At 34.3% G+C, this 17,208-nt stretch overlaps 2 protein-coding genes across 9 annotated transcripts in view; both read right to left on the bottom strand.

Annotated features, from left to right (window-relative positions):
• Positions 1 to 17,208, bottom strand: part of LOC149570526 (Biotin/lipoate A/B protein ligase family) — a 126,120-nt gene that overhangs the window by 35,139 nt on the left and 73,773 nt on the right. The window lies entirely within an intron of this gene.
• Positions 16,334 to 17,051, bottom strand: LOC149570528 (uncharacterized). Its single transcript, XM_089817904.1, has 2 exons — positions 16,995 to 17,051; positions 16,334 to 16,900 (listed from the first exon to the last, which is right to left on the bottom strand). Exons 1-2 carry the CDS (start codon positions 17,029 to 17,031, stop codon positions 16,392 to 16,394), a joined length of 546 nt encoding a protein of 181 aa, XP_089674030.1. The 5' UTR covers positions 17,032 to 17,051; the 3' UTR covers positions 16,334 to 16,391.

Raw genomic sequence — 17,208 nt, 5'->3', positions numbered from 1 at the left:
CAATGAGTTTGACTCAAAAACTAAACAGTTGAATCTTGATAGCAATATCACAATTTGACTTCTTGTAGAAAAATATCTCCTACTTATCAATAGATCAGCTTAAGGTGCTTTCTAATGAATGGTTCATAAGGTACAAGAATTGGTGAAGGTTTTGAAAATGGGGTTGCAAGTAGAGTGGGTTTAACCATAAAGGAAACTTTGAAGTTAAGCACGCTCAAGTTGGACTAGTACTGGAATGGGTGACCTCCTGGGAAGTCGCGATGCTTCACCTCTATGAGAATCATCTAAATCCAATGAGTGTTAAGTGTTCCATTCATTCTCATGACAGATGGGTTCATGTGAACCACTACTCATGAAACATGGGTTCAATGAGGCTGACTCAAAAACTACATAATTGAATCCTCGTAGCAATATCACAATGTTGTAAGAAGTTAACCATGGTCTCAATGTCTGAATGGAGTAAGCTTTAAGAGGGCATAACCAAATTTTAGATCTGAACCTTTGAAGGAAATCCACTAGCTAAAAAGAAAGAAGTATATTTACAAATAGGATGGAGCAAACTTGAATAAAGAATAACCAAATTTATGAAGCTTTAAAAGGAAAAATTGTTGAATATATTATTGTTGTCAAAGGTTGATGATCAAGGTCGCATGAATTTCAGAGGATTACTCAAAGTAATAGAGAATTAGAACAAGTTTCCTAGTTGTTTTCTTGAATTGCTTGGTTGTGTGGTTGAGCTATGTAGTTGTGTTGCTAAGCAACTCGATTGTTTGGTTGTACTACTTGGTTGTGTTTTTGAGCTGGTTGGTTGTATGCTTGAGTTGGATGTTTGTTACTCCACCTGGATGGTTGTCTGCTTGAGTTAGCCATTTGTCTACTTCATCTTTCCTTCTGCCTTGTCAAGTTGACATGTCATTGATTCAATGTCAAGAGGATGTTATTGAGAGGGTTTTGCTTTTGGAGTCGAGCGTGTTATTGAAATGAAGCAAGAAAACTATGCATGTAATTTTTAAGTTAGATGGGATGTTATTGAGATGGAATGATACAAAGGTATGACACATAGTATGTGAAGAAAGGATAGTCTTCTATAGATAAGGATATGTAGAGATAATATTGTGTTTCTAATTTGATTCAAATAAAATTTGATATTGTTGTTGTAATTTATGTTTCATGTAACTACATTTAGGATAAGGATAGTGCATATCATAGTAATTTGCATAGGACACATTTAAGGAATTGCATATCTAGGGAACATGGTTGCAGAAGAAATCCCACCTTTGATAGTATTATCTTATTATCATATTTTAAATTCCACTTTTAGTGGATAATCCACCTTTACTAGAATTATCTATTATTTTCTCGTACCTACCCTTGCATCCCATTGAGCCACATGTCATCCTTGTGTCTTCTCATCTCCTTTTGCCTTGCCTATATATGTATACACATGTACATTGTACTTAGTTCAGAATTTTGCATCTTGATGAGATTACAAGTCGGCTCATGTCCAATTTGTTCTCTCTTGCTTTTGTGCTATCCATTGGCCTATAGATCTTCGCTTGTTGTAGGCAAATTGTTACAAATATCGCCAAGATGTATTGGATGTAATGTTTTCTTGTGGAAAAATGTTACTAAACCAATGGTTTTGTGAGTCGAGCAGGAGGTAAATCTTTGTTGGGTTGGATATTTTGAAAACATTGTATGAAGAGTTGATGCCTTTGAGTTGAGAGTGTAGTGTTCAAAAGGAGATTTTGAAGAAGTTTGTTCTAAAATTGATGTTTTCTTTTGGGTTGGTGCTCAAACTAAGGTTAGTCCCTCAGTTAATCAGAGGTGGTGCCTTGAGGATGGTTGGTGCTCACTTATGTAATCTAAGTCACTACCTTTTTTGTAATGAAAGATATTGTGCCCCATTGTTTGTTTCCCCAAAAGGGCTGCCAGAAGAAACTTGGTGTTTGCATCTTGATGGTTTCTCTCTTTATGTTTTATGTGGTTTCATCCATTACAAAGTTCAAAATACTAATTCACACACACCCGCCCCCCCTCCCGCCCCCAAGTATTTTCTATGTGCTCTTTAGTTGGTATTGAAGTGAGTTCCTTTGGAGAAAGAGCTTAAATCTTGGAAGTTGATCTTGATTACACACATGGGTTCTCATGAAGCTCTTCTTACGAACAGAGGATCCCTATTTGATATTGTGAATTAGGCATTCTAGAGTTTTCAAATACGTATTTATCAAAGTTCTATTGATTTTGACATTTCAAATATTGTGAGGATTAGTTACACAATTCCTCCAACTCCTCCAATGGATGTTGAAGGAAAGAAGGCTTTTGAAAAGAACGTAAAAGCCATGAATGCAATCTTGTATGTTCTGTCAATGACAAAAGTTGTTAAATTTATGCATTACCATATAGCTAATGAGATCTGGGAGAAACTTCAAAAAAAAATTGAAATCCTTAGGATGCACAAAGAGGAAAACATTGCTGCTTATTTTATGAGTAGATTAAATTGTTAACTCTATTAAGGGTTTGGGACATAAGATTGAGGAGTCCACTATTGTTCAAAAAATCTTAGTATCTTCCTTTGCGCTCAAATGCAAAGGTTTCAACAAATGAAGAGATGAAAAAGCTTGAGAAGCTAACTATTGATGAGCATCATGGCATTATAACAGCCTATGAGATGAAGACAAACTCTGATTCTTCATTCAAAAAGGAGGCAACCTTCAAAGTTTTGATGAAAGCAACAAATAAGGAGTGTGCATCTAGTGAAAGTATTGATGAATTGTAAAATTTTGAAGAGATATATTTCATGAAAGTTGAAGAAAGGTTAAGTAGATATAAAGCCAACTTGCCTTTTAAGTGCATTGACTATGGTAAAGTAGGACATTTTCAAGCTAGATGTCCTTACACAAAAAGTGAGGATAGCAACTATGCAAAGAAGGCTGGGTCCAACAACAAAAGAATTGTAAGGGAAAAGAGAATAAGTTTCAAAAAGCCAAAAAAGAGTCTATTCAAAGGAAGAAAGTAGTTCATCCAATGTTAGTGATGAAGAGCCCCGAGGTGAAGAAATTTTGCTTATGATCATAGCAAAATATACGATGAAAATCAAGCACATTAAGATCAAAATGATGAAGGAGAAAGAGATCTTGAGGAGGAGCTACTAAGTACTCTAGATGAAATCAAAAGACTTGGAAAGAAAAAAGAAAAATTGAAGATGTTTCTACAAGAAGATAATGATGCTAAAACCAAGACGGTGCAAGCCCTTGTAGAAGCAGAAAAATTGATAGGTGATTTTAAGGTTCGAGTTGAAGAAGCAAAGAAAATAGAAGATGAAATCAAAAAGCAACTTAAGCTCAAGGAAGAAAATTGTGAAAAACTTGAAGTTGAAATTGTTCCACTTAGAAAACTAGATAAATTTTTGACATAGTGGAATATGAGAAGATAAATCACAAAAGTCTCATGTCCTTGGACAGTGTCATTGGCTCATAAAAATTATCTATGGTAAAGGTGGAGTTGGTCTTGAAGAAGGTCAAAGTTCCCAAGTAAAAACTCTAAAGAAATAACTAAGCATAAAGGCAATCCACATAGATAGTTGTGAAGGTCAAAGAACATACACACAATGATGTATGTATTACGGAGTATTTAGGCGAGGTTTGCGCAAAATCGAGATTGTATATTGCATCATCTGAGGCCCAAAGAAGAGTCAGATTGCCTTAATGGGGAGGAATGCAAGGTCACAATAAAGGTGACAGATATAAGTAGCCAAAAAACAAAGTATATTAAGTAGGCGAGTAGAAACACCAACGATGGAAGTGATAAGGTGATAGTGATAGTGATAGGGAGGACGATAAGGAATTGATGGCAAGGAGGAGAGATAAGTTGGTGGCAAGGAGAAGTACAAAAGGAGTGATAAGGAAACAGAGGAAGATTAGAGTTAGACGAATGTTATGAAAAAAAAGGTAGGGAGGATTATGCACGGGAGTGATAAGGAAACAAAGGGAGAAGTGAGAGGGAGTATGGAGAGGATAGATAAGGAGATGTCAGGAAGAAACATGAAAGCACGAGAACTACCAGCAGGAGTCAAATCAGGGAGGCATTAATGCCTCAAAAAATTAGCGAGGACGGGGTGCCCCATTGTGACTCCACTAGCTCAAAGCTCTAGTCAAAAGTGTTCACCAATCAGACAAAAATCAGACATCCAAATAGTACAGCATCCTCAAATAGCAATATTAATCATGAAACTAGTACTTGTACTAAGAGGTGTAATAAAATTCCATATTGTGATTTAAATAGAATCCCCTATAAATTTGAAAGTAATTGATAATAGATAAGCCTAATATTTTATAAGACAATTCCAGATTTAGTTGTAACAAGTTTATAAAAATCTAACACATCAAAAGTTTTTTGATTTTCTAATCTAAGACAAAAACTCATGAATAAAATATTATGGTAGAGAGTTTGGCCTTTTTTTGGATCCACATGTGGGTAGTGGTTTTATTGGCCAAGTGGCTCGGAAGAGCTAAGCTTCTAACTATAAATTTAGGTGTATATCAAGGTTTTGTACCATTTAATCCAATCTCAAATTATGTTCTCCACCAACAGACACTAGTTCCCTGCAATAGTATTGTGAATGTGAAGTCTAGCAAGCATGACCACTCAATTCCTCTAACTATATATTTCCCTAATTGGCATTTAACACATCCAAGGCAACCACAACTGTTAATTTGGTGAGAGGTATGAAAATCCCTCAACATTGAAAGAAATTACAACCAGTGTTTGGGTATTTGATTCAAGAGCATCATTTCATGCCAACCCATGTAAAACGGTTTTCAAAAACTTGCAAATCAATGACTTCAATAAGGCTTTCCTTGGTAAATTAATTCTTATGATGTTATTGGCAAAGGGAATTTTTCGCCAAAAGTAAAAGAAAAAAAGGAAATAGTTGGGTGCTAAGGGATGTTAGATATTTTCCTCAACTAAATGCCTGAAACAAAATTTGGTTTTAGCTAGATAATTGAGTTCTCAAGGATGTGCTTTGAATTCAATTGTAATGTCCCCTTTTTAGCTCACCATGATTGATGGTTTGGATTAGCCTATTGGTGGCCCTTGTAGGCTAAGTAAGTTGCTTAAAGTGTCTCAGTTTGCAGAACTGGAGGTCAATTCCCATTTCGAAAGATAGGAGAGTTCACGATTGCTCTTCATTTGGTTTAGTTTTGCACAATTACCATTTGTAGTAAATGTCTATGTCAAAAAAGTCAGGATTTGTATTTTTTGCAGAGTGCCTAACAGGTTGGTGGCAGTGTTGAGTTTTGGAACCATTGTCTATAGCAGTTATGTTAGCATAAATGTTGAGTGTATTCCAAAGGGGGAGATTGTTAGCATGTTGGGGAGATGGTTGAGTGGTTGGCACTTGGATTGATTGTGTATGTGTTGCATTCATGACTTGGCTTGTCATTGATGTCAACATATATGTATTCTAGTATGTGATAGACAGAATTGCAGTACATCACAAAGGCACAATTGATCAACAACGTTTGTATATAGCAAGTGAAGCTATGCAGGCTTAGATTCGTGTTCATGGATGTGTTCAGATGCTAAATTTGTATTTGCTCAAATTAGTACACAGATTAGAATGAATTACAATTGATTTATTGAAGACTAGTTGCAGACTAGTGTAAAGGAAACAATTTACTGGTAATTCAAGTATATCTATTAAGTGAGATTAAATGAGGTTAAGCGAGATTAGATCGTGGTTGAAGACATGTTCATGATGCTATGTTAGCGGTAGAAGATGTTGAAGATCATTCTATGGAGGTCGCTAAAGCGTAATGTGGGACATGTTCATTGGCAACCAACTTTTGCATTGGGATTTATTTTGGAAGTTGTAAAGTGTATTGTAGCATGTGAAACTTAATTGTAATATCATATTGAGGTCTTATATTATTCATTGTATATTGTGAAATCCCTCAAGGCCAACCCAATTAGTTTTTAGGACAAGGTATAAAGGAAAGGTCATTTCCTTGGTTGTAAGAGTGGAATTGATTGTAATTGTGTAATTGATACTGAGGATGTGAATTTGATCATATCAGAGCAGTTGATGATATTGAGATTGTGTTGAGAACTTCAAAGGAATTATATTGACAAAGAAGTTGTTATATTGGTCAGTTCACTACTTGGGATATGTTATCCTAGAGATCTATTTTGTGTAACAATTCTGAAACAATTTGGACAATAGATTTAGTTGTCTTCCTTTTGCTCCTAACAAGGTTAGAATCTTCTAACAGGGACTCAAAGTCTTCTAACAGAGACTCATATGTACTAACTGTATGTAATTGGCTTCTAATAGGGTCATATCCTCTTACAAGGAACTTTTATATTAGTGCATCATTTTGTGGGTACCATACCCACTAGGATTTTCTCTCTGATCAAGGGTTTCCCTAATTAACAAATCACTGTGTCATTGTGTATGTTCTATCTCTTGGCATTGTTCTTATTATTGGTTATTGAAGTTGGATTTGATTAGTTAAGTTGGATTTACCCCACAACTCCTGCCCCCCCCCCCCCCCCCCCCGCCCCCCCCACCAGTTGTAATGGTGGACTTTACTTTCTAACAAGTTATTTAGGAAATTACTATTTATAGTAAGTCAATGTTGAGGAGTTACTATATCTGGCAAGGCACCTTGACTCATGGTCTAACAATGGTTGAATCATTTTTCAGTTGGTTTAGTAGAATGACTTTATTGAGAACGTTGTTAAAGCATAGCTTCAGTAGAAATGAAGTACACATGATATTAAGCATATGTACTCATGATTCTACATATACATTTGTTCTATATGTCTTATATTCTTGATAAGAGTTTTATATATATGTATATATATACATATATGTTTTTTTTTAATATATATATATATAAACATATATATATATATATATATATATATATAATATTTTTTAACTAATCGGGTTCTTATCATAAGATGAGTCAATCTGAATATGTTTATTATATAATAATGGTTCACCGAATGGTAATCGGGTTTGTGTTATTATCAAAGGTCATGTCCACGTAGGGACATGACCCTACACGGTCATTGGCCACGTAGAGTATGTTTATGTATAGCATCAGTTGAAGTAATATTATATACATGCAATTATGATTTAATGAATTTTGTACATTCTTCACTGAAATATATATATATATATATATATATATGCACACACATGTTTTCAGTTTTCAGATATTTACAAAATGGACTTCATTCATATTGGGCTTATGCATTGGAGAATATCGAGGCTTTGTATCTACCAACAATTACTAATTGCAATGAATTATATTAGGCAGTGATTTGTTATGTTTATGTTTAGTTAGTCATGCGTACTTAGAGTCATGACCCTACGTGACCTTTGGTCACATAGAGTCATGTCTCTACAGAGATGTGATGTTACATCCCAAATTTTGACCTAATTTTAAATTGCTCATAGCCGTTGGATTTAATTGGTTTTTCTTTCATGATCATGTGAAGTAGATAGTTATTTATATTCGTTGTATTAACTGTTAATGAAGATGGTTGTTAACCATTAATTGTTATATAATGTTTAGCATTTGCTTGATTTTGGAATTATGGTTAATAATTAAAGTCTTTTAAATATCTATTATTATGGAATTTGTTATTATGGTGGAAGTGTTTCACGGGTGATTGCAGGAGAAGATGAAGGGGGGAATGCATTGCTAAATGGGATCAACGGAATGGGATATTAGCTTAGTCCAGTCATCAGGATTGACAAGTATGACCTTAAATTGCCTTGGCAAGGATCTAGCGACTTGAACTTCAAGACACAACTAAAGGACCCACATGAGTTATTAAATAAATAATTTAAAAAACATAAAATAATTTAATTAAAATATAATACGTACTTCAAAGAATTTTAAATGATCTTTCACCATATCATTATAATATATACCTATGTATGTACACAGATATAAAAATGAAGTGACACTATAATATTATTTTCTTATAATAGAATGATGCCACCTCAATAATCTATCTACATGTAGGTAGATAAATATAAATCATAATATTCTTTTTCGAACTATAAACTTCAAACCTTCCATTCTTTTTTTTTCTTGTTTGAAAACCAATTGAACACTTGGCACATTTACTTGGCATCCAAGAACCAATACATTTCCTTTATGTTACGGCTTCTTGGAAGCCAAGGAGTCACGTCACTCTTCTTATATTTTGAAATCGAAGGAGATCAAAGGCAGCACCCTATTCTTATTTTCCTACAACACCCGACTACCTTGTTCATGCTTACGATTTTATGTGATCATTTCTGCCTTCTTCCACAACACCCAATTAGCTTCTTAGTGTCGATATCCCTGCTAGCACTAGTCTATACCATTACATTAATCATTCCCACAATTTCTTGCCCATTCAGATATTCTACCAGAAATCGTGAGCACTCTTATGTTGGGATTGCGTTAGATATTTTGCAAGTAAAAGTGTGGCAAGTAGCTGAGCGTTCAGCAAGACATCATCTCTGAATTTATACAGGTTATGTGTAACACCCGAATCCAATATTTCAAATTCAATTTCCTTGAACAAATGGTGCAATAACATCGAATTACATAACAGTAAGCTACAGTATTTATCATGATGATATCTTGTTTGATATTACAGAATTGATCCTCTTTAAAGTAGATTTGTTCATGGCAAGTGAAAGCCAAGTAACCATAATATGAATCCATAAATCATTATTGCAATCGAGATTAAGTTAAACAATAATTTCTACAATCTTTAAGAATATTTTCTAGAGCCGATTGCTCTGAGATTCGGCACCTAGGACTCATCGGCTGTATAGCCATGGAAAAGGTGAAGAGTTAAAATGAAATCTGCAAATGTCATAGAATAAAAGTCAAATATAATGAATTAAAAACATTCTATTAAATAGCTCATGCTAGTCCCTATTATTGTTTCCTGTTATCAAGTCGAGAGGTGGTGATCTAGTCATTGAACCCATTGGAAAAACCTAGGCCAAGGTAGTTTTAAGGCATGTTTTCCATCTATTGATCACTTGATGTCAGTGGTGCCAGTTATGCAAACATGTCCATTCATAGCTGTGTGGACATTCTAAACATCAAAATACTCAAGTAGCTGGACTAAGAATATCCCAAGCCCGATCTCGGGGTAGGGAGGACCTTTCTAATTCAATAGATTGTGTGGGGATAAGTATGATCCAAGATTGGGAAGTTAAGCCTAAGTCAATGCTCCTCCTCTTACCGAAAGTCAAGGCTTGCACAACCAGCTAAAGACCCACCGGATGATATACTTGTATGTTTTCTTTTCTTCTTTCCATGAAAAGCATTTACTTACTTATGTAGAAAAGATAGTTAATCATTAATCTAGTTATTTCAGTATATCATTGATACAGTTATTTTCAATTAATCGTTAATCTAGTTATTTCAGTTGATTATAGATACAATTATTTTCAGTTAATCGTTAAACTAGCTATTTCAAATAGTCATGAATACAGTTATTTTCAATTAATTGTTAAACTAGTTATGTCAGTTGATCATTGATATGGTTATCTCAGTTGAACATGGTTATTTCAGTTAGTTGTTGATAGTTAAAACAGTTAATGTCATATGAAAAGGAATACAGTTACCTATTCAATGAATGTTAGGAAAATCTATTTATAAATTGTCTTTGTTTTTGTTATGAAAAACCTTTTATTACACGTGACTTCTCATGGTTATATGTGTGTGTCAAGAGATCACTAGGAACTATATCAATCTAAGGCATACAAGTCCCAACGATCTTGTCATGTCCCCTCTTTAGTTCAATATGATATTTTCCGTGGATTTGCCTATTACAAACTCTCATAGGCAGATGGTTTTGATGAGAGAGTCATTTTGGCGTTTATTTGGGGATTGGATGGCTTATTATGCTCTTGGAGATTTTTTATTTTTATTTTTATCATTACTTTTTATATGGGGCCAAAAATGTTATATTTTTCAGTTGAGTTGCACTTTTATTTTTATAAAGTTACCTTTTTATCTAAAAGTGCAAATGGACTTCATAAGAATATTTTGGATGTCTCTAGAAAGTTAAGTGGCTTCTAGAGGAAGTTTCTAAAAAGTGAATAAATAGACCCTATGGGTCTTTCATTTGAGCATCCAAGTCTATTTTCTCAATTGTGTCTACTTGAGCATTTGTGGAGCCTGAAGGTCTGCAATTATTCAGCTGAATCATTGGGAACGATACCTCCCAAGTGATTTCATAACTAAAGAGGTGAAAGATCCTCTAAAGGGTTGCTCTTTGGAAGTGGCACTTAGCCATTTCAAGTTGAGCTTATTTGGAATCCTCAAACTTACCTGAGGGTTTGAGTTTTGGTTGCAAGAGGGAAAAAAAAAAAAGCAAATCCGAAAAAGCAGTCCGAAAAAGCAAATCCGAAAAAGAAAAGTGAAAAGGCAGCATTGGTAAAAATTATTACAGCCATCTACAATCAAGTTCCTTTGGATATTTCATGCATTTTTCTTATCATTTAGATGCATATTAGAAGGTAAGGCTGTAGGTGAAAGTTTGTATCAGATATAAGCATTATTCTTGCGGATGTAAGCCAAGAGTCTTGGCCATTTCATACTAGTATTGTAGTTAACATTATATGTGCAATAAAGGAGACATAAGTTGCTGGTCTGACATAGTTGTAATTGAATATGTATTTAACATTCATGATAAGCTTATTAGTTTGCATGCCAATTGTTTGACAAAATGTCAATTGGCTGTAGGTTCACTTTTTGGCATAAATAATGTTATAATTTTGCATACCAAGTGTTTGTATTAATGCCACTTGGCTATAAGTGCATTAACGCCCTCATAGGTTGCATTCAAAGTGTTTGTCATAATTACTATTTTCTGTAGCTGCATATTGCATGTAGTTTTAGTCACATATATGCATTGCATATTGTCAAAATAAGTTGCACATTCATGTTAAGTCATTGTTTAGTCAATTTTGAGTCTTCTTGCAAAAATTCTCATTGATGCTAATTGAAGAAAAGAGTCATTAAAGCAAACTCAAATGCTATATCAGTTATATGACCCTTGCATGTGAGTTGTTTGATGAAATTCCTTGAGCCTCCAATCAACATTTTGAGGTCAGATTTGAGTAGGGTCATTACAGATCTACTTCTCCTCTCTGCAAATTATAACAATTAAATTGTTGATACTCCATTGGTGAATAATTCTGAAGATTACTAGACAGCAGTAGGATCTGAAGATTGTATTATCTGAAATACACAGACACAAGTTTGGATCATTCCTTCTATAGTACAAAGATATCAAGTAAGGATAATTACAGTTGTTACATTCCGATATAATAGTTTACTCTATTAGTGATCCTTAAAATTAACAGAGTCCTGTCTCTACGGGGACATAATCACAGTAATATTCAGTCTTGCTGTGATCTCTTCTACCAGAAATCAAAGACATCAATCAATCTAAAGTTGCCCATTCTCCATTCTATTGTTTGTTACAGAGATCTACAAAGCACATACAATCAGACTTGTTACATCAGACATCAATTTGGTACATAATTCTGAAACAATTCTGAGTCAATATAATTTCAGTCTACCATAACATTTCTTATCTCTATCAAAGATCTTGTTCATTTACATGGTATCAGAGCCATCCTGATAGAGAATCCTATTCTCAGAGTTAAATTAAAATCTTAGAATTATCAACATTAGATTTTTATCCTCAAATTCAAAATGGTTAATCATATAAGATTAGAGGATAGACTTGAAGGAGCATCAAATTTTTCATCATGGAAAATTCGAGTCATGATTGTACTAAGAGAGATGGAGTTAGAAGAGTACATAGAATCAAATAAATCAATACCTAAAAATGATCCAAATAAAACATGGAAAAGACACAACAACAAAGCCATGAAAATTATTATAGACTCGGTAAAGGATCATATTCTTCCTTCTATATCCAGTCTTAAAACTGCTTTTGAGATGTTCTCTACTATTAAGAACACTTTCGAAATCAACAACACTAGTAGACTGCTAACATTAAAGCAAGATCTCCTATATATAAAAATGAACAACGGGGAGTCAATTACATCCTATTTTCTAAGCATCTTTGAGTTAAAAAATGAACTTGCAACAATTGGAAGTCAAGTTGATGACAAAGAACTTAGCATCATAGCATTAAAAGGACTTCTACTATCGTGGGAAACCTTAATTCGTGGTCTAAGCTCTCGACCTGACCTTCCTAAATTTGAATTACTCAAAAATGAATGCACTCAAGAAGAATCGAGATTAGTTTCCAAAGGAATCAGCATAAATCAAGAGGGGGACATTCAAGCTCTTCATGCTAATACAAACAATAAAGAAGAGAAAGGCAAATTCAAACGTAATAGGAAAGAAATCAACAAATCATATAAGAAACGAGATTGGTCAAAAGTAAAATGTTTCAAATGTGAAAAATTTGGTCACACTCACAACTTCTACCCTAAATGAAAGAAAATTCAAGTAGCTCTAGTAGAAATCAAAGAAGAGAAAGAGAAAAAAGAAAAAAACCTTGTATTTTATCTAGCACTCTCAAGTGAATTAAACTCCAACAAAAACATCGGGATTACAGACATTGGAGCATCACGTCATATTACAGGTTTTAGAGACAAATTTGAAAGCTTCAAAGAATACTCCTCTAAAGAAGTAACCATTGGAGACAATTCTACACATCTGATTAAAGATATTGAATCATGTTCAATTCAACTAAATTCAGGTATTACTCTTCAACTTAAAAACGTGTTATTCGTACTTGTTATAAAAAGAAATTTGGTCTCTATCTCCGGTCTTGCTGATCAAGGATACAGAATCACATTCCAAGAGGATAGAGTTCTATCTTGGCCAAAGAATTCCAACATCAAGAAAGCTATATCTATTGGATTTAGAGATGGAAGTTTATATAAACTTTGTAACTAGCAAAATTTAGCCCTAAATCATGAAACATCAAACTCAACCAAAATTTGGCATAGAAGACTAGGTCACCTTCATTTCCGTGCATTGTCATCAATAGGAAAAATTGTAACAGGATTACCTAGTCTCAAATCTGATCACTTAGGCATTTGCAAAAGATGTGCCCTAGGCAAGAACATTAAGAAATCCTTTCCTAACCACAAATCAAAATCTGTACTTGAACTTATTCACATTGATCTATGTGGTCCTATGACTGTACCTTCCCTAAATGGATGCCTCTATTATGTGATTTTCATAGATGAATATTCTAGAAGAACGTGAATTTACTTCCTTAAACAAAAGGAATCAATTGAAGTATTATGTAAATTCAAAGAATTCAAAGCACTAGTTGAAAACCAGTCTGGACAGAAAATCAAAACACTAAGATTAGATAATGGAGGTGAATACATCTCTAGAATTTTCAAAGATTTTTGCATTACTATTGGGATTAAGAGGGAGTTTTATGTACCATAAAATCCTCAATAGAATGGAGTTGTAGAATGAAAAAATAGATCAATTATTGAATCAGCCAGAGCAATGATGCATGAACAAAATCTTCATACCTCCTTTTGGGTTGAAGCTTCTAATATTGCAGTTTATATTCAAAATAGATGTCCTCACTCAATATTAGAAAACATCACTCCTGAAAAAGTATTTTCAGGTATCAAACCAGACCTAAGTCACCTAAGAATATTTGGGTGTCCTGTTTATATTCATATTCCTAAAGAGAACAAAATTAGAACCATCTAGAAAGAAGGGAACACTCATTGGATACAGTGAAACAACCAAAGGTTACAGGATCTATGTTCTGGGTCAAAGAACAATTGAGATCAATAGAGATGTAAAATTTGAAGAAGACATTGCCTTTAATCTTTCTAAGAACATTGATGAAACATATGCAGAACCTACTACTGAACTAGATGAAGATCATTCAATAGAGAATGAGAGGGAGAATGATACTGAACCTTCTTCACCTACTATCTCAAATTCAGAGAATACTGAAAAATTCCAATAACAAAAAGAGACCACTTTGGGCTAGGAAAATGAGAGAAGAGAATCATATTGAACCTGATGAAGTAATCAGAGAAAGCAAGTGAACAAAAAATATTCATGTTATGTGGTACTACTATCTGAACTTATCAAAAGGAAACCTTCAAATGTTGAAGAAGCCTTATCAACCCTGGAAAGATGCAATGATTGAAGAATATCAATCAATTCTAAAAAATGATGTGTGGGATGTTGTACCCAGACCAAAGAACAAATCAGTTGTCTCTTCTAAGTGGCTATACAAAATCAAGCATGCACTTGACAACAACATTTAAAAATACAAAGCCAGTTTTGTGGCACGCGGGTTCTCACAAAAGGAAGGAATCGATTATGAAGAATCTTTTGCTCCAGTTGCTAGGTACACATCTGTTAGGACTATCTTAGCAATTGTAGCATCCAAAGATGGAAAAACCATCAAATGGATGTTAAATCAACATTCTTAAATGGCGAAATTGAAGAAGTTTATATTGAGCAACCAAAAGGGTTCATCACTCATGACAAAAATTCTCACGTGTATTAAAGAAAGCACTATATGGCCTTAAACAAGCACCCAGGGCATGGTATGAAAGAATAGACAGCTACCTAACAAAATTAGGGTATTCTAAGAATGAAGTTGATCCAAACATATAATTCAAAGTAAATGGTGATGATATGATTATTCTTGTATTATATGTTGATGATATGTTAATAACAGGTGAAAAACATCTTATAAACAAGTGCAAACAGGAACTAATAACAAAATTTGACATGAAAGACCTAGGCCTTCTTCACTACTTTCTAGGTCTAAAAGTTTCGCAAAAGGGGAACTACATTTTCTTAAATCAAAGAAAATACACTATTGATATTTTGACAAAATTTGGAATGATGGATTGTAAACCAGTTACTATTCCTATAGAAGTCAACTTACATAAACTGAAGGATGACATGATCGAATCTAAACCTATTGATCCTACTTACCATAGGCATATCATTGGATCATTAATGTAATTGGTGAACACTTATCCCGAAATATGTTATGCTACTAATACCTTAAGTCAATTCATGTGTGAACCAAAGAAGATACATCTAAATGCAGCCAAGTATATCTTAAGATATCTAAAAGGTACAGTTGGTATGGGACTCAGATATGATGAAGTCAAAATCAATCTTCATGGATATTCAAATTTTGATTGGGCAAGCAGTTCTACTGAATGTAAGAGTACTACAGGGTGTTGCTTCAGTCTTGGATCTGGGATGATTTCTTGGTTCAGTAGAAAACAATCTTCAATTGCATTAAGCTCCACTGAAGCAGAATATGTAGCCTCCTCCATGGGAGCTAGAGAAGCAGTATGGTTGCGAAAATTGCTAGTTGGGTTGTTTAAGAAGCCCTCAAAACCAACTATCATTCACTGCAATAATCAGAGTTGTATAAAGCTTTCAGCTAATCCAGTTTTCCACAATCGATCTAAGCATACTGAAATACCTTATCATTACATCAGAGATATGGTAGATCGAGATGTTATCAAACTAGATTACGTAAGTACAAATGAACAAACTGCAAATTGTTTTACCAAACCTCTTGCCTAAGTAAAATTGGAATACTTTAGAGGAAAACTTGGTATGGTTAAATTGTGATTTTGAATATTTAACTTAAGTTACAATTGTATATGTGTGCTTATGCTTCTAATTTTGTCTAGTTGCATCAGATATGTAATGAAAGATGGCGATCTTTCATGGACATATATATTTAGAAGGTAATCTTTGTAAGGTGACGATCTTACAAATGATAGACCTGTTATTATCACAGTTTTTGTTTTGGATATGCCGGAAGTCATTGATAACAAAAGTATTATGATTACTCTGGATATTGTTATGGACCATAGTTGGAAAACTCGCCAAATGCAAAAACTCGCCAAGCCCCCCAAAAGTTTAATCGGGAAAAACTCGGCGATTTAAAAAAAAAACTCGGGAAAAATTCGGGAACCTAAAAAACCGCTGAAATTTAATTAAAAATACATTTATTTTGCAAAATTTAATGAGAAGATGCATCTAATAAGTTAATTAAAGACAATACAAAAGAAAGAAACGAAGTTTAGATATATATAAATGTATAATGCGTACAAAATTGCATTCTCATGCAAAATGCTCATGGTAGGAAGCAAAATAGTAAATTACTAAATAGTTTCAATCTGTCAAACTAGAAGTAAATACTAAAAGTCTAAATACATCAATACAAGTTGACAATGTCAATCACATCTTCCTCTTTCCACTTGCACTAGCAGGAAAGCGAGGGGGTCTAGTCCTAGAAGAAGTGCCTCGCACTGGGATAGGGCGTGAGCTGCGTGACTGTGAACTCTATGGCTGTGCCCCCTCGCTCGACGTCCCTACTGACTGGCTCGGCGTCCTAGAAGAGGATGCATCTCCTCCTAATGGTAATGCCTGATCCTCGCCTGAATCATCATCATCCTCGTCCTCATCCTCAATGTCATCCATAGTGAACTGAAAATCAGTGTTAGCCTCCCCCTCCATGGCCTGCCTCTCCAAATCAGCGATCTCATCTGGTGTAAACAATGGACTTGGCTCCTGTGCTGTCCAATCAAAATAAGGATCTATCTCATCTAGATCAAGCGGACCAGGTAGTTCTAAGAGCTGTGCCTTTTTTATGCGCAACTTAAGATTATAGTGCACATAAACAAGGTCATTAAGCTGTTTTTGAGTCAATCTGTTTCTTTTCTTTGTATGGATGGACTCAAATAAGCTCCAATTGCACTCACAATGGAATGAGCTACAAGGTTGGGATAGGACTCTGAGAGCAAATTTCCTTAAATTGGGGGTATTGCCACCCCAACTTGCCCACCAAGCATCTGCAAAACAAAATTAAAAAAGTTATAAAGCAATAAAAAAAAATCAGAAGCACAACTTATCAATTAGCAAAAAATTTTAAGTTTGATGCTTTACCTGGTGCTTGAGTAGATCTTGCTCTCTTTGCTAGCATAGAAGAGAACAAAGGATCCCTTGATTCCAAATAGATTTGTTATTCAGTCACAATAAGGTCTCTCTCCTCTTCACTTGATATCATTCTCTCAATGCATTTAGAGAGACCTTCCATGACCTCTCCATTAGGATCTGAGTAGGAATCATCAGCCCTAAAACAAATAGAAAATGATATCAA

Source organism: Cupressus sempervirens, chromosome 3 (assembly GCF_028749045.1).
Source record: "Cupressus sempervirens isolate cs-2001-9-10 chromosome 3, ASM2874904v1, whole genome shotgun sequence".
NCBI lineage: Eukaryota > Viridiplantae > Streptophyta > Pinopsida > Cupressales > Cupressaceae > Cupressus > Cupressus sempervirens.
The sequence above is the reverse complement of the archived record's forward strand: the minus strand, read 5'-3'. Positions and strand labels throughout refer to the sequence as shown.

Coding starts and splice junctions, on each gene's coding strand:
- LOC149570528 (XM_089817904.1), bottom strand. CDS start 17,031: ATGCTAGCAAAGAGAGCAAGATCTACTCAAGCACCAG. Junction 16,901..16,994: donor AAGATCTACTCAAGCACCAG/GTAAAGCATCAA, acceptor TTTGTTTTGCAG/ATGCTTGGTGGGCAAGTTGG.